At 35.9% G+C, this 21,802-nt stretch overlaps 4 protein-coding genes across 5 annotated transcripts in view; 2 read left to right on the plus strand and 2 right to left on the minus strand.

The window, feature by feature from the left end:
- LOC125648376 (tRNA (guanine-N(7)-)-methyltransferase-like) overlaps positions 1-4,804 on the minus strand; it is a 34,270-nt gene extending 29,466 nt beyond the window's left edge. Inside the window, exons 1-2 of one of the 2 annotated variants that reach the window (XM_048875402.2) lie at positions 4,767-4,804; positions 1,457-1,587 (exon numbers count right to left, since the gene is read on the minus strand). In XM_048875402.2, the coding sequence (XP_048731359.1) occupies positions 1,457-1,587; positions 4,767-4,789 (154 nt within the window). In that variant the 5' untranslated portion in view covers positions 4,790-4,804. Of the gene's footprint in view, positions 1-1,456; positions 1,588-1,942; positions 2,115-4,766 lie in introns of those variants that run through there. The other variant, XM_048875401.2, reaches the window with a different exon arrangement.
- LOC125648372 (molybdate-anion transporter-like) lies at positions 2,283-8,969 on the plus strand. The gene is made up of 2 exons (XM_048875398.2): positions 2,283-2,397; positions 7,293-8,969. Exon 2 carries the CDS (start codon positions 7,324-7,326, stop codon positions 8,683-8,685), a length of 1,362 nt encoding a protein of 453 aa, XP_048731355.2. The 5' UTR covers positions 2,283-2,397; positions 7,293-7,323; the 3' UTR covers positions 8,686-8,969.
- A 781-nt stretch (positions 8,970-9,750) lies between these two features.
- LOC125648371 (antiviral innate immune response receptor RIG-I-like) lies at positions 9,751-21,793 on the minus strand. Its single transcript, XM_048875397.2, has 17 exons — positions 21,650-21,793; positions 21,355-21,536; positions 21,080-21,214; positions 20,640-20,978; positions 20,476-20,565; positions 19,904-20,386; positions 19,527-19,711; positions 19,222-19,403; positions 18,944-19,133; positions 18,681-18,843; positions 18,143-18,238; positions 17,905-18,062; positions 17,501-17,639; positions 15,575-15,814; positions 15,117-15,284; positions 14,747-15,005; positions 9,751-10,511 (listed from the first exon to the last, which is right to left on the minus strand). Exons 2-17 carry the CDS (start codon positions 21,527-21,529, stop codon positions 10,130-10,132), a joined length of 3,384 nt encoding a protein of 1,127 aa, XP_048731354.2. The 5' UTR covers positions 21,530-21,536; positions 21,650-21,793; the 3' UTR covers positions 9,751-10,129.
- Positions 21,394-21,802, plus strand: part of LOC125648370 (antiviral innate immune response receptor RIG-I-like) — a 28,915-nt gene continuing 28,506 nt past the window's right edge. The window contains exon 1 of the mRNA XM_048875396.2: positions 21,394-21,576. The gene's annotated coding sequence lies outside the window, so the exon portion shown is untranslated. The remainder of the gene's footprint in view (positions 21,577-21,802) is intronic.

The raw sequence follows: 21,802 nt of genomic DNA on the forward strand, positions 1-21,802 counted from the left end.
ATTTACATTCACTGAATCTTTCTCTTATATTTTTATTGAAATTGACATTGCTTTCATCTACAACAATGAATGCATGTTGGTTGCAAACTACTTTGATCCGGTTTTTTAGTATGTACCACCTGTCTGTGTAATCAATACCAAATATGGAACGTCATCAAGGTCAAAGGGTGCATTGGCTGTTCCGTTTAACTTAATGAATGGTCAACCATATGATATTTTAATACTTAAAACTAGTTTGAATTTTAAAACAAAGCATAAAAATATAAACACAAATCCCCGTGTAAGCGGGCTATTTAAATTTTTTCTGCAATGCTTGCTACATTCATCACCCAATGAAATAACAAAGAAAAACATCTTATCGTTTAACTTAAACATGATGTGATAAATTTTGTAATAGTAAGAGGACAGGGCTCAAGTACAGAATAAGACGAAAATAGTTCTTTTAACATTGTGTAGGAATATTTTAAGTAACATTGAAAATTTGTTTCCTATCTATTGATGATTAAATTAATATTCAAATATATTTGATTAGTTTTTTTGCTTCTTATATGACCCATTGAAATTTCCTCACTCATATGTATATTGAGATGTCACTAGGGGTGAATCAATATATCGATAATCGAAATGTACCGGTATACGCCTGTCCAGCGATATACGATACAGTGTTTCGACGATACGATACGATATAATGTCGGGGTTAAAAATAGTCGGGATCGAAGTTCATAATTTAAAAATGGCTTCTAACAGGAACACGATTCCTCAGACTTTAATCCCCGCATTTTCATTGTGACATTGGAGATTCCTCAGACTTCAATCCCCGCTTTTTCATTGTGACATTGGAGTTTCCTCAGACTTCAATCCCCGTTTTTACTTTGTGACACATCGGAGATTTCTCAGACTTTAATCCCCGCTTTTACATTATGACATTGGAGTTTCCTCAGACTTTAATTGTCATTGTTTGTTTTGTTATGAAATAAAAGATATTAAACCACTTCATTTTTTTTTAAAATTTTGATATTTTACTTCAGAAAATATTTAACTACCTTGTATATCCAATATATCGGATATCGCATCAGAAAATATTGTATCGTATTGTATCGTAAAATCTTGAGCAATACACACCCCTAGATGTCACCAGTTGTAGGTGATACCATTGTATACCTGCTTAGCGATCAGGGCTGTAGCAGTGAGGGCTCTTTACCGTGCCAACGCCTGCCATGATAGAGGAACTCCGTTTTTAAGGTCATATCTAAATGACTCATGACTCTCACTTCTAAAAGCCGAGCATTTGTTGAAGGAGCAATCTTTACCAGTGTTTATGTTTTAGATTTGATGTGCCCATGGCATGAGTGGGGCATTAACTCATGACTTCACAGTTATGAAGAGAACGTTCTACCACTGAACTACCATAACCAGTCCATAATGAGAGGAATATAAATCTCAAACATTTTCCTACCTAACAGGCCACCATATCCACACCCAATGTCTGCAAATTCCACTCTGTGACTGCAGTCTGTAATCTTCTGACCAGGATTAAAAAAATCTGGGTAATGCTCACACCAATCCATTTCTTCGGGCTTCACTGGGCTACAATATCAAGAATGATCAATCACAAACACACACAATTCATTTCTTCAGGCTTCACTGTGGCCAAGGGGGGGGGGGGGGGAGAGAGAGAGAGAGAGAGAGAGAGAGAGAGAGAGAGAGAGAGAGAGAGAGAGACATCTAATATATCTTTCTTGTGTTTATATTTGCATTACAAGAAAAAGACATTGTCAAATCATTTGCACACCCCTCCTCCGGATTCTATATGCCTGTAGTAACATAGACCCCTACTATCATTATTACAGACAAATTTAAATCATCGGTTCTTGTGGCTGTGGTTACATCAATACACGTAATTTAAAATAAAAACTGGAGCAAATAACATAACTGTACCTACACGTCAAAATTATGGTCTGTCATAGGATTTGAGTGGGCTCTCTGTCTATAGTATTTCTTCTGTGGTAACCGTACTGCTTCCATTTCATTTGTATAGTTATAATACAAGTTACAACACAGGAACGTGCTTACAGCGTTTTTTACTTTCGCTTTGCAACTCATCAACTTTCTGTTCAATCTGAGCCCGATGATGAATAAATTGATTTCTGTAAGAGACTTTCTGATTGTATTGTGTTATATCTGGTCTCTCATACAGATAAAAAATCTTAAGCTTATTCAAAAAGCTTTTTATTTTACTTAATGATGACTGTAATGAAACCTGTTATACACAAATAGTAATCGGGATCGAAGGTCCATATTGGACAGCTCATCAAACCAAAATAAAAGTTGGTGGACGAGTGGTGTTGTTACATTGTAACAGCCCAACAGGATTTCCGAACCAAAGGCTTAGGACTGGTAATTTTATTCCATTTACATTTACTAATGTTACAGTGAATGAAAAAATGCATTGTCTGAGAATTTATAAGGCGGTCTATAAGACTCTCAGACGATTTAAACTTAGAATCGCCCCCAACTTATATTACAAATAATTTATAGCATAAAGGCGAACACTAACCCAACTTATTACAAATAATTCACAGCACAAAATATTCATGTACATTTTTATACAGTCAGAGGAATGACATAATGCCTTTGATGAAGTATTAATAACATTTTATGTTTTATCATTTATTCAGATAAAGGTGTACACATTTGATAGATAACTTTGAACATACTGTCTTTGGCCCAGTTCTAGATAGAATGTTCTATCATTAAAGTGATAATGTCCTACAGACCCGACCTGTCTCGAGACACAGTTAGATTATCCTATGTAACAGGAAAGGAGAAAATGCAACAGACCAGACCAGGATTCGAACCTGGGCCCCCTGAATCTCTAGTCAGGTGCTCTACCAACTGAGCTAACTGGCCACCGGCGATCGAATCCGGCTGACCGCTACGCTCCTCCTTCAAATGTATTCACATTTGAAAACATCAACCCAGGGTCTTAATCCCCTGGCAGGCATTTTCACCTGTCAGTTCCAGGGGCTGGTCACGGCACCAAATGTAACAGGAAGGGAGAAATTGCAATGAACCAGACCAGGATTCGAACCCGGGCCCCCTGAATCTCTAGTCAGGTGCTCTACCAACTGAGCTATCTGGCCACCGGCGATCGAATCCGGCTGACCGCAGCACCTAACCAGCTCAGTTCCGGATCACTTTTTCATTAATGATTGCTGACGGTACAATCCACAGGCACCTTTAGTGTTGATAGCTTGTATAGATCTTATGTACATACCCCCCCCCCCCTTCTAAAAAGAAATTATTTAAAAAAGAACCAATAAATTGTCCAAAATATGTTATTTCCCCACCAATCACCCTCATAAGTCATTCTGAATAGTCAGTTTCAACCTTTTGTAAGCTTTAGAGATGACCACTTGTGAGATATATATATGTGTGTGTGTGTGTAAAGGTGTGCAACAAAACATGTAAACAAATAGGGGGCTACCTGCTTATAGACCGATTCAAGGGGTATAAACCAACTTTATCGAAGGAATTTCTGCGACTCTCTCATCAGGCTAATGTAGTTCTACTTATGTCTTTCATCTAAATCCCATGCCATCCATTTTATTTGTCGTATTCTGCCTTTTTTTTTTCATCGTACCTGAGCTTTTACGTCCATTGACAGTCTTAAAGGAGGTTGTGATATCACTTTGCGTCTCGCGTTATCTGATTGGCTTGCACTTGCGTCATCTTTCAAAAATACACTTCGGAAAAGTATTACAGCTTAATTAATTTTGATTGATTATCATCTTCAAATAATTAATTCTATATAGTTATGTATCAAAACTAGTTTTTTACCTTGAAATAATCCAAATTGATATTTCTATTAGTCATTATCATGCGCCTTTGAAAAATTTTTAATAGCTCTTTCATGTATTTTCGTTCATTGCTAAGAAAAAGATTGAGGTGGTCAGAATATTGAAGAGCCAATCATTTAGGCATAGTCAAAATTAGGGCTTTCAAAATCCTCTTGATTAGAATTGATATATAATTATCTTTCTCTGAATCTGTTAATGATATAACTTTTTATCATATACTTGGTTATGATTATGCAGATTCTGAACTGCGTGATACGGGTGACGTCACAATAGACAATATCAACGACCAGTCCGAAAATCCATCACATATCAGACTGGTGTGCAAAAATGCACATCAAACCGGAAATTGCGTATTTGCTCGTAACAATCAGCGTATCAATGTTTTCTGCCATGGTAATATAATGTATCAATGTTTTTTACTGTAGTAAATCAATCAATGTATGGGAGATTTTACCATAGTTAATTATAATTGATATATCAAAGTTTTTAGCACCATAGTTAATTATTCAATGTACCAACATTTTTTTTACTGGAGTTGGTCTAAATCATTGTATCAAGGTTTTTAACATAAAAAAGTAATGTATCAAATATTCCTTGATCTGCCTTTGAAATGCAAAAACATAGCCCGCATGTGATAACAAGAATATTATTTTATAAAATCAGCTTTTGAAGTCCGTATAAAAATTTTAAAAAATCAAAACATCAAAAATACTATCCGGTTTGTATGAAATATTTGAGCATGGAAAATTGCAGTATATGATAAACAGAGTATTACATGCCAAAATCCATATCATATGTCATATTAGCCCTTGGGCCCCATATCAACCCTCAGGCTGATATGAGGTCCCTCAGGCTGATATGACATATGATATGGATTTTAGCATGTAATATTCTCTATATATCTACCTGAGATGGCAATTCCTCACCATTTTCTTGTGATATTGGCAATCAGGGTGGGAAGCTTGGGGGAAAAATATCAAAGGCATAAGATTAAATATGCTAAAGTTAAAGAGACACTACAGCTCATTTTCCACATTTTAATGAAGAGTTTTTTAAAACACGTATTGATAAATGATAAAAATCATATCCATACTGACAGTTTTAAACAAATTGGATGCATCCATTTGCTCTCAACTTAGCTTTGAAGATCGTCCAGAATTCAAATGTTTCTTCATGCTGACTTGAACTTTTGAATGCTTCACGTGATTTTGAATGACAGCAAATTAAAGTGTTGTGTAGAAATTTATTTAAATACTCCCTCAAGGGGGTCCATACTCACCTTTCCAGTATGAGATTATTCCCTGCTCCTTATGATAAGTAATTGTAAATCATTCTTCAACAGAAACCCTTTTATGTTCCTATTGACCAATGTCTTTTACAACTAACACGTGCTGTGTTCAGATAAGAATAGCACTTTTAAAGCAGTGTGTTCGCGGCTAGTCCCAATGGCATATTTAGAGGGGGCCAGGACCCCCTCCCTTTTATCGCCACAAATTGTGAGTAAAACTCCAGATTTTGCACCCAGAATGGCTGATTTCTTTGGCTAGTATTTGACTTTCATATTCCCCTATATCCTAGATCCGTCGCTGAGTCCTGCATGCATTTCTCCTAGCTCTTTGTTTTCCAACGGTCATACTGATCCCAAAGTAAATTTTAGTTCACGTATGAATTTTAACTCATTCTATTTTTACCTCTTTTCTCACAGAATCTGTCAAAATTTGTATCTATCCATGGATCTATTCACAACACTTTCTCTCACTGGACGACATGCTGCACTGTTTACTGAATTGAAATTTGGAATATAGATATATTATAAGAATATGCAAGTCAAATACTTAAATTACGGGTTGAGTTGGATAATATTTGGCAGAGTTATGGCCCTTCAGCTGAGGCGTCCATGTTCCTATGACATATATCTAATTCTAAATAATATTGCTAAGGAATATTAATGGATGATTGATAATCAGTCAAAACTTTTTGGATGGGGGCTGGATTACAATACATATAAATATGATAAAGTTGGGTGCTCTTTACTCTCACATTCACTCTGTGAATGGAAAACAAAAATGAAAAACATAATTTACAAAATCATTGCAATCAATCAATAATAAATGTAGATGGTAGTAAAAGTTTAGTTTGAAATAATTTTCTAGTTTCCCAGTTTTAATTAAAAGACAAATTGCAGATTTCGAAAACAAAGTAAATCATGAATTGTTGAGTTCAAATCAATGCATGAACTCTAGTTCTAATGTTAAATTTTTATATCAAGTTTTGAAGGAAGAAGAGTTCATAGCCCCACAACTCAAAAGAGAGAAGTGGGAAATTTATCTCAATGAAACTATTTCAGAAAAATGTTGGGAATTTTATTATATGAATAAGAAACAAAATTAATTTATTTTCAATAATTCCATGGCTGAGTTATGGAGTTATGGCATCGCTCTCAAAATCACACGGACTCTCACCTCTGTCGGCGCGAGTTCGAATCCCGCTCACGTCGGTAAGTGAGAAAGTTTCCCAGTTTACTTTGGGAAGGTCGGTGGTCTCTTCTTAGGTACATTGTATCTGGGTTCTCTCTTCCACCAATGAAAACTGGGTGCCACCAGATAGCTTAAAAATTGTTTAGTGTGGCAGAAAACATCAATCAATCAATACCGTATACTTATGTGTTATATAGCTACAAACTCTTTCCTTCACAAACTTAAACTTGTAGATAATGACTTGTGTTCATTTTGCAAAAGCAAAAGAGAAACAGTCACTCCTATTTTTTTATGACTGTGTTTATGCATCTGCCTTCTGGAGAGATTTTGTGAAATGGTACAATGCGTTTGAAAAAGATTATAAAATCACAAAAAGAATTGTGTTACTAGACAATATTGATGGAAGTTGTTTGGAAAATTATCTTCTTTTGTTAGCAAAAAAGCACATTTATTACTCTAGATCACAGGGCTCAAAACCTGAATTGTCGGTTGCAATTAATTTGTTTAAATAGTATAGAAATTTAGATAAATATTGTCAAAATGTATTTCATAGCAAATCCAAAATGCTTGGTAAATGGGCATTGTATGATAATATAATGGACAAGTAGTTTGTTGAAAATCATAATACATTTATATGAAAAATAAAATAATTACTTTATCTTTGAATGTGTATGTATATATATATATGTTTATGTGTGTGTATATATAAATGTGTATACATGTATATAATATATATAATTCATTGTTATTGTTGTGGATGCAGAAGGTGCACAGAGTAATTGCAAGTATGAATGAGTGAGTGTATAGTACAGTTTGTATGTATAGATATGTTTAAAATACCAAAATAAAACATTAAAAAAAAAGTTCCCCAGTTTTCAACTAAAAAATTGGAAATTTCTACCCACATTTCTACTGGTTTATTATCAAATTAAATGATTTTTGTCTTATCTTTTAGATGATGATGGTATGATTGCTATCTGAAAACCATGATTGGACCAGTTCTATACTTCACCCTAATTCTTCTCGCTGTTGTATGTGCTGCCTTCCAGTATGTGGCTCATAGACTTCGTAGAGATGCTTCTATTGGCAACAATCCAATGTTTGTCAAGTTCCAGCGAGGCTATTTCGCTGCCTACTTGATGGCGATGTTTGCTGACTGGCTCCAAGGTCCATACCTGTACAAATTATACCATCACTATGGTTTTCAAGAGGAGCAAATCGCCATATTGTATGTGTTTGGATTTGCTTCAACTGTCCTTTTGGGAACATGGACACCAATTGCTGCAGATCAATTTGGGCGAAAGAAGTTGTGCATGTCTTTCACAGTTTTATATTCTGTGTCATGCATATTGAAGCTGTCAACCAGTTATGGGGTTCTACTGATTGGCAGGATTTTGGGTGGAATTGCCACATCAGTTTTATTTTCTGCTTTTGAAGCGTGGTATGTTCATGAACATATTGAGACACATGACTTTCCAAAAGAATGGATTGCAGTGACCTTCTCTAGAGCGTCATTTTGGAATGGTTTGTTGGCCATTCTAGCAGGATTTACGACAAATGTCCTTTGCGACTGGATGGGATTTGGTCCAGTTGCTCCGTATATATTGGCAATTCCGTTCTTGATCGCTGCAGGCGTGATTGTTACATACACTTGGAATGAGAATTATAGTGGACACACAATTAAGTTTCGGAAATTGTGTGGTGAAGGTTTCAGAAGCATTGTGACGGAGGAAAAAATATTTATGTTAGGAGCTATTGAATCTCTGTTTGAAAGTGTTATTTATATCATCATTTTCTTATGGACACCCATTTTAGAACCTACTAAACCTATGTTTGGTGTTGTATTTTCCACATTCATGATAAGTATATTGACAGGCCAGGCTTTCTTCCAAGTGATTTCTTTGCGCAAGAAGATGTCCACAGCCGTTTTACTCTTGATATCTATCTCGATAGCCTTCTTTTCAAACATACTGCTAGTATACTCGACCCATCCTGGTACTCATGACTATGCTCTGTCTTTTTCTGCCTTCGTCGTCTTTGAAATAGCCGTGGGCATTTATTTTCCCGCCATGGGATATCTCCGTTCTAGAATCATTCCCGACACGCATCGCTGGAGCATCATGAACTGGTTCCGTGTTCCGATTAACCTGATCGCGTGTGCAGTTTTATTATTGCTTCATGAGGATGTTTTCCGCCATGGAAACCAAATGATCTTTGTGATTTGTGCAGTTTTGTTATTCCTGGCTATTCTTAGTGGTATCCGATTTAAGACTCTTACGAAAGACGACGAAAGTTTGACACAAGAGGCAGGCTGGCAGGAAAGTGATCATATTCACAACATCTTTTGAAGTTCATAATGATACATATAATCGATATAATTATAATAACAATGGAACATGTTTCATATTAATCATTGGATGTTAATGAATTTAAAACATTTCTCACTTACCTATATAATTTTTACACCTCCTGAATATTTCACTACTACATTAGCAATTTTTCAAAATATGTTGTAAGCTTATTGTAAGGAATGTATGCCTGTACGCGTTTGGAGGGTTTAGGGTCCTATAACTGTTACCATAGATGTGCTGTAAATTGGATATAAAATTTGAAAATAAATCAGTTCTTCGCATGTCTGGAGTCTAGTACTTGATCTATGGATCCCTCCAGGATAAATGTTTAGTGTCGGAGATTTATTTATTAGTCGTGAAGAGTTTGGGCATGTGTAGGGACAACGAAGACGACAACTTCCCTCTGATGTTTGAACCAAATGTTTTCTTTTAGTGCCTTGTTTCAACACTGCTGCATATTCTATACTTTGATGCATGTCATTTGTGTAGATTTGATGCATGTCATGGATGGTGGATTGATACATTCAACTTGTTAAAGCTTAAGGAGGTGCTCTACATCTGACATCGTCATAATGGCTGACTTCCTTTTAAAACATGGATGAATATCGGCAATATGTGTTTATTAATTTCTAAAATTATCGCCTAACTCAGTAGGTTAGCACGTCGACATCTGAACTGTAGATCGCGGATTTGAGTCCAGCAGAGGTTTTCAATTTTTTCAGATTGCTTTCTACTAAAACTGCATCTAAAAAAAAAAAACCTACTGGACTCGAACTCGCGATCTACAGTTCAGCAGTCCATGCACTAACCAACTGAGCTCCTCGGCTAGGTAATGAATTTTGAAATGAATAGACAAATATTGCTGATATTTATATTTTCATCCATGTTTTAAAAGAAAGTAATCCATTATGACGATGTAGAGTATTAAAGAACCCCAAACTACTACGACGCTGAGCGCCAAGCATAAGCCGCAATTCGTGGTACTTTACCTACAGTTGGTAGAGTTTCGACTGGACATCAAACAAACAAGCTAATTAATCCCACCCCCCAAAAAATGATGCATTCAAATGCTGCACTTTATTTTTAAAATGTTATGTATATCACAGACACTTTACAAATACCTTGTCGAATTCAAGGGTATGCATACACATACTTCATCTGATAAATACATTGCATGTAATACATGGACTAGTACTTGAGTGATTCAATCTGAAGCAAAATTTGAAAAGCGAATACAGAACGCACATGTCATGTTGTCGCATAGATATGTACCAAATGAATTTGTATATATTTTACGTTTGTTTCACAAATATCGACGAATTTGCTCAATAATTTAAATAAATAATTTCACTTTACATTTCATTTTACAATCACAGCGCATGCATATTAATCATGAATATCTGAGTTTTAGTTACTCTTTTCAATTTACAGGAGAACTGAGTTAAATCATTTCAATCAGTTTCTCTCCTTGCGACCTCTGTAGTATATCTTCCGCTGTGATGGAGGGCACATCAAACGGAGCGTTTTTCCATCTCTTCTTAACATCTCTTCTTCCCATACTATCCTCCAACGAAAACCTCTCTATCTTCAATATTGGGAATTGTGCGTTTTTGTATATAGATACGTTTCCAAGATCAGACCCACAGGAGCGACAGAGGAGTTTACCAACAGCACACTTCAGGTCTTCGTCCTGAAATTGCGGTTTTGGAAGACGTTTTCCTACTACCCGCTCTTTTATGTCATTACAAATACATGCATGGTGAGCGTCCTGGATTTTCCGAACTTCATTTGACATGCAAATGTATTTGCTGCACTTCTCACACCTATTGGAAAGAAAATATACAATAAAATATTTCATATATGTTACCGGGTTCCAAGTAACCATAAAGACAAACACAATCGCTGTTTTCAATATTGTATTGATGGCACTGTAAATTATAGTCTGAAACAAACATATTCACATTCAATACACAATAAAATAAGACATAGTAACATGAAACAAAGACAGATAATTTCACCTATATTCATATCGCAGAAATTATCTTAAGTGTTGTAGAAATGGTAAAACTAAATTACTTTTACTATATGTATCATGATTTGATCAGAATAAAATATAATTTGCCAATATTTACTATTAATTCAATAGAAAATGAATATATCATAAACTTTTACTTCAGACTGGAATTATTAGGAAATCACACTCGCCCTGGTCTTCTAACGTTGTACTTGTTCAGAAGAAAGACAACTCTATACGATTCTGCATTGACTTTCGACAACTCAACAAGAAAACTAAAAAAGATGCTTACGCTTTACCCAGAATTGAAGAACTCTTAGATTCAATGGCAGGCAACAAATTCTTTTCAGTTATCGACATGAAATCTGGCTATCATCAAGTGGAAATATATGAACCTCATAAAGAAATAACTGCATTTACTGTTGGTCCACTTGGATTGTATGAATTCAATCGAATGCCATTTGGTCTGTCGGGTGCTCCTGCAACTTACCAAAGATTGATGCAAGATATCTTAGGAGAACTTCATATGAAAATTTGCTGTATATTCATCGACGATATCATAATCTTTTTCATCATCATTTGAAGAGCACATTTCCAATTTGAAAATAGTTTTTGATAAAATCCGAGAAGCTAATTTGAAATTGTCTCCAAAGAAATGCTCATTTTTTAAGTCAAATATGTAGGACACATTATTTCAGAAAATGGAGTTGAAACTGATCCAGAGAAAATAGACAAAATAGTTAATTGGCCTACTCCATCAACTGCAGAAGAAGTTAGAAAATTTATTGGATTTGCTGGTTATTACAGAAGATTCATACATCATTTTAGCCAAATTTCCAAACCATTAACTGAACTTATGCCAGTTCATAGTAAAAAGAAAGATAAGAAGAAGAAAACAGTTAAGCAGAAAGAATGGTCATGGGGAACTGAACACCAAGCAGCATTTGATACATTGAAACAGAAGCTCTCTTCGTCTCCTATTCTTAGTTATCCAGACTGCAGTAAACCATTTGAAATTCATACTGATGCTAGTAGAATAGGACTTGGTGCTATACTCTACCAAGAACAAGATGGTTTGAAGCGAGTAATTGCCTTTGCTAGTCGCAGTTTAACTAAATCAGAACAGAATTATCCGGCACATAAATTCGAATTTTTAGCGTTGAAAATGGGCCATCTGTGATAAATTTCATGATTATCTATATGGAAATTCTTTCACTGCAGTAACTGACAACAATCCTTTAACATATGTTCTGACAACCGCAAATTTAGATGCTACAGGACACCGATGGCTAGCAGCACTAGGAGTTTACAACTTTGAAATAAATTATCGGCCAGGCAAAAGCAACGAAGATGCAGACACCTTATCAAGACTGCCTTCAACTGCAGAGAACATAAAAATATCAGCTGATTCTGTGAAGACTATCTGCAACAGAACAACTGTTCCATTTATTGAAACTATATCCTGTGACCAGAATACCATCAATAATGTTGAAATAGACCTTCACATGGACATCAGAAATGAAATCAATTGGGCGGATTTTCAAGATCAAGATTGTGTATTAAGAATTTGGAAGAAATATGTCGGAGAGGGAAAGAAACCGAAGTGAGGTGAAGTTTCACCCAGTCCATTATTTAAGCTCTTCGATCAACTAATTCTGGAAGATGGAATTTTATACAGAACCGTCAAAATTCAAGAAGAAGACCAGAAGCAGTTAGTGGTGCCATCAGTCCAAAAAGCCAATATTTTAGAAGCTCTTCGTGATGAAATGGGTCATCAGGGTCGTGATAGAACTACCAATCTTATATGAGACATATTCTACTGGCCTGGTATGACGACTGATATAGAGAAATGGATCGGTCAGTGTCAGAATTGCATCAAAAGGAAGAAGGAACCATCGATTGCACCTTTGGTTAACATTGAAACTACTCAACCTCTAGAACTAGTGTGTATTGACTATTTATCTTTGGAAAAATCAAAAGGAGGATTTGAAAACATATTAGTCATAACTGATCACTTCACTAGATATGCTCAAGCCATACCTACTCGAAACCAAACTGCCAAAACCACTGCTGAAATTTATTCAATAACTTTATCAACCATTATGGAATACCACAAAGAATTCATTCGGATCAGAGGGCAAATTTCGAAAGTAATTTGATGAAAGAGTTGTGTAATTTAATGGGAACCAACAAATTTAGAACTACTCCTTACCACCCCATGCGTAACGGAATGACTGAACGCTTCAATCGAACTCTCTTAAACATGCTAGGAACTTTAGACACAAGTAAGAAACAAAACTGGAAATCTTATGTTGCTACTATGGTCCATGCATACAATTGTACTAGACACAAGTCAACAGGTCAGTCTCCATATTTTCTAATGTTTGGCAGAAATCCAAATTTACCAGTCGACATTGCATTTGGTCTAGTAAGGAAGTACAGTCATAAACCACATACAAAGTATATTAAGGATCGTAGAAGCAGATTGGTTGAAGCTTACAAGACAGCTGCTGAACAAATTAAGAAGGCACAGAAAAAACAGAAAAGTAGATATGATTTGAAGACGAGGGGTGCAGTGATACAGAAAGGTGACAAAGTATTGGTCAAATTGGTCAGATTCGATGGAAAACACAAACTTTCTAACAAATGGGAAGATGACATCTACATTGGTACAAATCAACCAAATAGAAATATTCCAGTTTACACAGTCCAGAGAGAGAACGGTCTGGGGAAAGAAAGAACATTACATAGGAACTTATTATTCCCTATTGGATATATCCATAATGAAAATTCAGCACCAGACAAACCAAGACCTAAACCTAGACCTAGAAAATCAAAGATAGCTGAAACCAGAATTCCAGAATTCAGTAGCTCATCAGATGAGGATGAAGTGTTGTTACGGAAACATGAGCTGACTTCAGCCAGTCAGGACCCTAATGATCTTCCGTCAATAACTACTTTGTCCGATGCTGGAAGCGCTTCCCACGCCACTGAAGTAGATGCTATGCTTAACACTGGTGTAGAAAGCGAGGAGGTTGATGAAGATGATGCAGCCACAGGAGGAGATGAAACATCCGAAGATGAAGTGGAGGAAATTCCTAGGCGTTCTACCAGAAGGAGAGAACCGCCAAAGTGGATGACCACTGGATAATTTGTGGTTAAATCAGCAACTACAAAGAACTGGAAAGAAAGAGCAGATTATGCTGTTAAGCTAATGGAAAGAGGTTTAATCCAAAATGCAGAGAAAACGTCTGATGCCATTTTGAATTTTATATTAACTTCATAATGTAAACCAGCATTCGAACGGTTTATCCAGTATTGAAATTTTAGTTCAACTTGAAGATATCTATCCAGATATCAACTCGACATTGACATTAACCTTTTTTGTGTCCTGAGATGTGGCTCTTGGATCCCATATTCCTGTTCCTGCAGTAGATGACGGGAATGACATGGAAGTCATTTTTCAAGGAGGGGGAGTATGTGGTAGTGTGTGTGTGTGTAAATAAATTTTTAAATCCCAATTTAAATAAGTTTATACATGTCACTAAATTATAAAGTATTACATTAATTGCTTTCCTTAAGGTTATTTTAATAAACCCTTGATAAATTATTATGTGTTGTATGGATTTCCATAGATTGTCATTAGTGACTAGTGTTGTTTATGGGTGATTGATTTTGGAGGTTTTGGTTGGTTAAAAGTTTAGGTCAGGTGATTTTCTTAGAGTTCTTTCTAGTCTATTCAATTATCTTTGAATATAACACTTTTGCCAGTTAAGCTGAATGGTTGCATTTCCTATATACTGTGATCTTTCTTTTTATGGGACTTTAATCATTGCAGTGCAGAGCTACCTGATGTGTTGATTGGTCGTACTGGTCTGGTACCACATATTGGACTATAATTTACAGTGCCATCAATACAATATTGAAAACAGCGATTGTGTTTGTCTTTATGGTTACGTGGAACCCGGTAACATATATGAAAGGCGATATATGCACTAACAATTGTCGTTTCTCAATAAAGGAATATTTACTAATCCACTTTACCGTAAAACGTATTCCCCTTGGCGAACAATTTGACCATCTTTATTCTGTGCAGCAAGATCGCGCTCAGTTTTGGATTTCTTCTGCATAAATAGAATTATATCCATGCACTTTCTGCGGTTTGTACGGAACTTTTCCCTCAGCATTTCTATTGCACGGTTCATCATGGCTTCGCGGATCATGTTCAATTCCTCCCTCTCTGCTGTTTTGTCGCCTTGTGCTGCTACAACGTAGTATTTTCCATTCTCTCTTCTTCCTCTTCCTGCAATTGTACAATAAAATCACAATAATCAGAAACATTTCATCAATGTTCGACAAAAGTGATGGCGTATTCACCTTTCGCTTCCTAAAGTTCTAACATCGCATACAGTACCTCTTGCTTGAACCATAGCGATCTCGTTGCTGACGTATGAGTACCGAATGACGAGGTTGCATTTCTGAATATCTAACCCCTCTTCTGCTACTGACGTTGCAATTACAATCTTGTGTTTGCCATCTTTGAACAATGTCAAGGCATCAGTTTGTTGAACTTTAGTCATCCCTACGGCAAAGATAGGTAATAGTTAAAGTAATTTGAAGGACAAATTGTGCCAGATATACCGATCTATGGGTTATTTTCTGCTTTTACGGATGGGGAAACAACTGGGAGACATACAATTACGGTGGAAATAGGAAAAACATACTTTTGACAATACCCATTTCTTGAATTCTATTGTGTAATATCGTGTTGATTTTCTTCTCCTCAAATAGGTCTATCATGTTATATAAGATTATGTGTGTATAGACCGTTGCACGTGGACTCTTACATACAATTTATCAGAAAATGAGTACCTCCTGCGTTGCATTTCGCTTGGGCACCAGTGAACATGACTGGTTTGAATTGTCGAAGGTCTTCCGTCTCTTCCATCCAGCGATGGATTGCTTTCACTAGATCTCGTGTTCTCACAAAGATAATTCCACGGGAATCTGGCACAGTTGCAAAAGCATTTATAACCAGTTTTTGTAGTTCAAGGAGTTTTGGGTTGTCGTGATTTGGGTCATCTGCATTTATTTGCAAATTTGCCTGACTCTCTGTAAACAAATAAGATTAAATACAATTATGATTTTTGATAGTTGTTCTCCTCCTAGACACCTGATCCCTCCTCTAGTGTGTCCAAGGATCCGTGTTTGTTCTATTCTTAATTTGTATCTTTTATGGGATTTATGAGACTGATCACTGTTTGTTATGTATATTTGTGATACTTTTATTAATCAAATGATCTGATTGAGTTGTATTTGGACATTTCGCTTTATGATGTGATACTAGCTTTATGATCATATGAATTTATAGAACGAAATTTTTCCGGTATCTATTTTTATACAATCTTCATATGATGTGAAAATGCTATTAACTTTGCAAGTTCATTAAAATCTTAGTTGTCAGTCTGTCTAACAAGCAAGGTCTTATATGAAGCCATCTTCACATCTCAAGGGTTATTGATTCGTTACATCGTACTAACCCTTGACATCAGTCACCATTCAAAACATGGGTTCTAGACAGAGCATATGATTGGTGTTGCAGCCTGTAGCGTGGAGTCTATCAGAAAACGGTTTTTATAATCTGTCAAAAACGAAACTAAACACGTATAGCGACGACAACATGGTGTAGAATTTGTGGCCAGTTACCAGTAGACAGATACCGTCGATTGATTTTAAGAAATTAATTTTCTTTGAAGAAACAATTAAACGAAGTTTTAGATGCTTTTCACTTATCTTTTCTTCAATAGACGACATTTTTTACATTCTGGTTATGTTCTTAATCAAACTTGCAGCTGATACAAGAAATATCATTGGCTGATTTAAAGTTTAGCGTAGTGTGTCATTCTACATCTCCAAATCTTTAATGGTGACTCTCAAAACTCCTATAAGGTATACGAAAAAGAGAGTTGAACAAACACGGACCACAATGGCTCTGGAGAAGAAATTGAAAATATGAAAAAATCACGGACAGATTACAGGTGCGAAACAGGTGTGAAGACGGAAGACAAATCTCGATCAAAAAGTTCTTTCAACTTTCAGCTCGACTGAGCTAGGATCAAATAAATTTCAAATCAGTCCTTATTTTCTTCTAAGAAAGCAGTTTTTATTGTTACAAAACCCTTTGGTTTAATCGTATTAACCCTCAGTTTAATTTTGATTTCAACATCAAGCGATGAAACCTTGTCTTGGCTTACCAGTACAGAGGCGAATCCATGACACTACTAAAGGGGGTTTATACTTTTTCTGTCACAAAAGGGGGTTACAGAACTAATATTTCTCAACAAAGAGCGGTGGTACAACACCATCCAGATCGCAAACTACACTGTGCACCCTGTCCGATTACTTGAGAAATTCAAGCGATGTGGGGAGCTTTAATGAAAAGATTAACTTATCCTCGAAAAAAATTGAATTGTAATGAATGGAGAATACATTGGTCCGATGTTTTTCAGACACAAAAAAGCCATACACCTTCAGTTTACCATGATAAATGACCAAAGAACCGGGTCTATTTTTCCTATTATATAATAGCATAGGTGCATGTTCTTATAACTACATGTATTTATAAACACAATCTTATCCCATTTTACGGCCTAGCATAAGGGAAGGTAGTGCTATTGAGGGGTTAACAAACTGTCCTCCAACCAGCACAAAGTATACTGTATACATGTAAAACTTGTACGGTACCAATTTGGATGCACCAGATGCGCATTTCGACAAATCTAAGGCTTCAACTCTTACTTTCAAAGAATGACTTCAGCTTTTTGTCAGTGTCGTCTGCGATGAGATGTTCATCCCACTTTTTCAGCTCTTCTCTGATGAATGCTAGAGAGTCCGAGGCTCGAGCGTCGGTGTAAATGATCAGTGCTTTGTTGTACATCTTGAAATAGGGAGAGAAAGAAATATGATTTTGTTTGCAGAGTATTTTATGTTATCATTATCAATTAATATAAATATTCCCAAGAATATCACAAGGACTTTGAATGGTTTTTATTAATATCACTCTAGATTTGAGATTTTCATTAATGTTTCGCTAAGCATAACCCGAATTTTTCGTAAGTGTAGTAGCTAAAAAAGGTGCACGTGTTCATCATTGCTTTGAAGAAATATTAATCAAATTTCGTCAAGAAACAATATTTCGTTACATCCAGGTAGACCCGGCAGGTATGGATGAAACGCCTTGCTTTCTCGTCCACTATTTTGGCCTCCTCTTTCCATAGACGGCTTAGCCACTGTGTGTACTGGTCATTGCCTCTAGCAGCAGGTGGCTTTAAAATGGATTGGTCTCCCAACTGTGTTGAATCTGTCAAATGAAAAAATGTTTTATGAAATTGCAAAGTGTTTGAAAATCGTTAATTTTTTCCCATTGAGATTTTCTTGTACGTTTCGAATTGATCATCCATTTCTGTATAGCTGCCATGATCCCTTCAATGGTTCTTCCAAAGTCATTTTTCTTTCTGTGGGGTGTTTTCTTTACGTCTGAAAGTGGTAAAAGATAAATACTTTATTATTTATTTTTTGGTCTACTGGCGTATAAACATGTAGCTTGAAATTATCAATGCTTCTAATAATTTTCACAATTTCTTTTTCCATTTCCAAGAAGTTTAAAATTCAGGGGTTTTTTCATGTACATTCTATATATGCTACGATATATGCAGTAAAGCTGAATTTTACAATTTTTGAAGCTAAAGGTCGTGCATGTATGTTCTCATATTTCATAATGAATTTCAATCTGTCTTTCAAATTTACCGAACGGATTTCATTAATAAATGTCAATGTCTCACAAACTTTCATCGGAAAATGACCAAATGTCCATTATTAGCTGAATGAGATACAAAATGTAGTTGCATTTTAAGTGATATTGATCGGTAAGATGGTCGTCACTCTAGATATAAATCTTAATATTTGATCTTAAAATTACATTGCTCGGGAATATTGACATGTTGTGCTAATTCTGTCCTATTATCTTCCACTACACTTAGTTCTTCAGCATCCATATTAGCCATCATGCTGTATATCCACTCCATTGCTTTCTCCTCATTTTTGGCCTTTCCGACACCCACAGATGCCGTCAAGCCAACAATCTATAAATAGAAAGCATTTCATGGAAATTTAATCGTATAGATATCATTATCAAATACCGAGTATTTTATAAACATTCAATTTTCATGTTTTCCAGATCACCTGAGGAAGTTGTTTGTGTCTGTCTTCAAGTTTCAAATCCAGATAATGTGACATGATTTGGTTATAAGGATGCTTTGCATGAGAGTGGTGACACTCATCAAATATTATCAAAGAAAAGTCCTCAATCCGAACGTCTCCGACCGCTAATGCGTTGACCAAAATTTGAGAGGTGATTACAAGGATATCTTTCCTAAAATAGAATTTCAAAATTCCCATTTATCTATTTATTTGTTTGTCTTATGTTTTGTAAATTGTTTGAAAAACATAAAAAGATTTACTGTTGTATCCAACAGGACAAATTTTGAAGACTTTCAGTTCTCTGTTTTTCTCCAGTGATGACTTTCACTTTACAGGCTAAGAACTCTTTACAGACTTTCCCCTGCTGTTCAGCAAGGGCACTTTGTTCCACAAGGAAGGCCACTTTTGTGATATGTAGACGCCTACGTTTTTCTCTGTGATTCTACAAGATTTGTTAGCTTAATAGTTGATACAGAAGCCTATTGTTGACAAGAGAATCTACTAGCGCTTCTAATTTGTACATCACTGATACTGAATGATTTCCATATATAAGATAAATTCGCACCTGGATTATTTTCATGGCAACGTGAGTTTTTCCGCTCCCTGTTGGAGCAACTATGATGCAGTTTTTATCATCGAGAGCTGCTCTGGCTAGTTCTAACTGGTAATTTCTCAACTGGAGTTGTTTAGCAGGTATGGCATCTTCATCGCTTGAACTGTCTGAATTGTTACCATCCACGGACTGTACATCTTCAAAGTGAAAGATAATCGTGTCAAAACAATACCAGAGATGTGCACTCTATCCATGATGGCTTTTTTGGGGGAGAGGGCCTACATAGGCTATGCCTGTTGCCCAATCCTGTTGAGTTTCTCAATAAAATATGTTTAAATTAAAATGATGGCTTTTTAAAAATATTTGATAACTTAATTTTAGTCCATTACCTAATTCTGGTCCAACGATGTTCGGACGGGAGCCTCCTTCTCTCTGAATAATGTCGTCTACACTGTTTCCAATGCTATCTAACAACTTGTCAACAGTGGATGAATGGATACTACTTAAATTACCGGAGTATTCCCCACTCACGGAAGTAAAATCTGTTCCCGATGGTCGATCACTCATAGAGGAAATCTCTCTTCCTAAAGGTGTATCACTATTAGAGAGAGAGTATGGCATAGGCATTTTTCCTACAGGGAGGGCTAAATCTGGTAGGGATTCTTTCGCATGTGACTTGCTTTTAGAATTTGCCTGATATTGGCGTTGAAAGTTATCTTGAGCTTCCCTTTTTTCGCGTTTTATTTGGTCCTCTTCTTCTAAATCGCAGTTCGAGAGCATTGAATCCAGAGTAAGTTCACTCTCTTCCGAAATTGATAGATCGGCAGGCGGGATTGATTGATTTGCAAAGGAATTTTGAGGTGGACCTGAATCTTAAGACAATATTAACATTAATGTTTCTCATTGTTTAGCCATACTTAGTTTACATTCTGTCTTCAATGAACAAAATGATAATATTTACCTGATGTGTAGTCCTCCAGGATAGATATGGGTTTCATTGCAGACGTACCAAATGATGTCCTTGTGTCACTCTCATTCTGTGATTTCCAGGCTGTGAAGATAAATATTCTCTTACAAATTATGAATAAAATACAACTGTTCATAGACATCAAATATCATACTTACATTGAGCAAATTCGATGTCCATATTTTCCACTATTGTAAGATGCCCTGCAGAACACAAAACTTCCAGAAGTCCATGGTACCAATCATCGTGTCGTTTCCACACTCTGTCTAGGAGCACCGTGGTACCGGCTATTTTTCCATGGTTGTTCATCTCTGCCTGAATCTCCTCTATATCAACATTGTTCAGTAACCCTCGACTTGACAGGTCTGGAAGAAGATTACTGGGGTCTAATCGATGAACTAGTTTGGCGTTATGTCTCAATAATAGTTTTCTGTACTTTTTGAAAACATCACTTTTTACTTCCCCTCCTTTCAATGCCCTCGCAACATATCTGTATTCTGCAAGGAAAATTTTTAAAGGTTAAATCGAAAATAAATAGTCTATACAATAGTGTACATATGAAACTTGCATGTATGAAATCAGTGTTCCTTACACTTACCATTTGCTTCTAGAGCTTCTACAAATTTGTTCCATTTATTTGGCTTTTCACTATCCAGTAACAAATTCAAAAGGCAGTCCATCGATTGAATGCTCCCGCAGTTTTTACCAGTTTGGCGAACTTCTTGACGACCCCCTGTGGGGAAAACATGATATTTTGACATTTTATATGTCTTATGATAAAAGTAACACTTGCATTAGATATATTTTCAAACATCATTTTGAATTCTTTACGATCAAAATTTGAGAGATACGCGACCAAAGAGTTTGACTTACTGGGGTCGATGACATCACTGAGATGAGACACTAGTTCCAATCCACTTACACATTGTACGATTAGTGGTCTATACAGCTCAATAAGTTTGGGAATTTCTGGAGTGTCCAGGGTACACGTAATACTATTCAAAGCGGACAGCGAACTCATAGGCTCGGGGCCACAGCAGTCCTCCATTTTTCACCTTTAATGGAAGTCAACGTAAACTATGCTGTCATTGTCTGGTAAATTATCTTCATCGAAAGATATCCTTATTAAATACTTGTAGATTTTAATTAAAGAATGTTTTAAAATTACCTGATATAGATGTATATTTCCGAAAAGTCCGTGTTTGTAAAAATATTAACTTTTTTCTGCAAACAGTTATTAACAACATTTACTTTCTGTTTGATTTCTGTGTATGGCTCTATAAATAGTTTATCGTCTATTTTTAGGTATCCGTGTTTTCCA

This window comes from Ostrea edulis, chromosome 6 (genome assembly GCF_947568905.1).
Source record: "Ostrea edulis chromosome 6, xbOstEdul1.1, whole genome shotgun sequence".
In the NCBI taxonomy this organism is placed as follows: Eukaryota; Metazoa; Mollusca; class Bivalvia; order Ostreida; family Ostreidae; genus Ostrea; species Ostrea edulis.

Coding starts and splice junctions, on each gene's coding strand:
- LOC125648372 (XM_048875398.2), top strand. CDS start 7,324: ATGATTGGACCAGTTCTATACTTCACCCTAATTCTTCTCGCTGTTGTA.
- LOC125648371 (XM_048875397.2), bottom strand. CDS start 21,529: ATGGAGGACTGCTGTGGCCCCGAGCCTATGAGTTCGCTGTCCGCTTTG. Junction 18,239..18,680: donor TGTCAATATTCCCGAGCAAT/GTAATTTTAAGA, acceptor TACCACTTTCAG/ACGTAAAGAAAACACCCCAC. Junction 10,512..14,746: donor CAAGGGGAATACGTTTTACG/GTAAAGTGGATT, acceptor TCTTTCCAATAG/GTGTGAGAAGTGCAGCAAAT.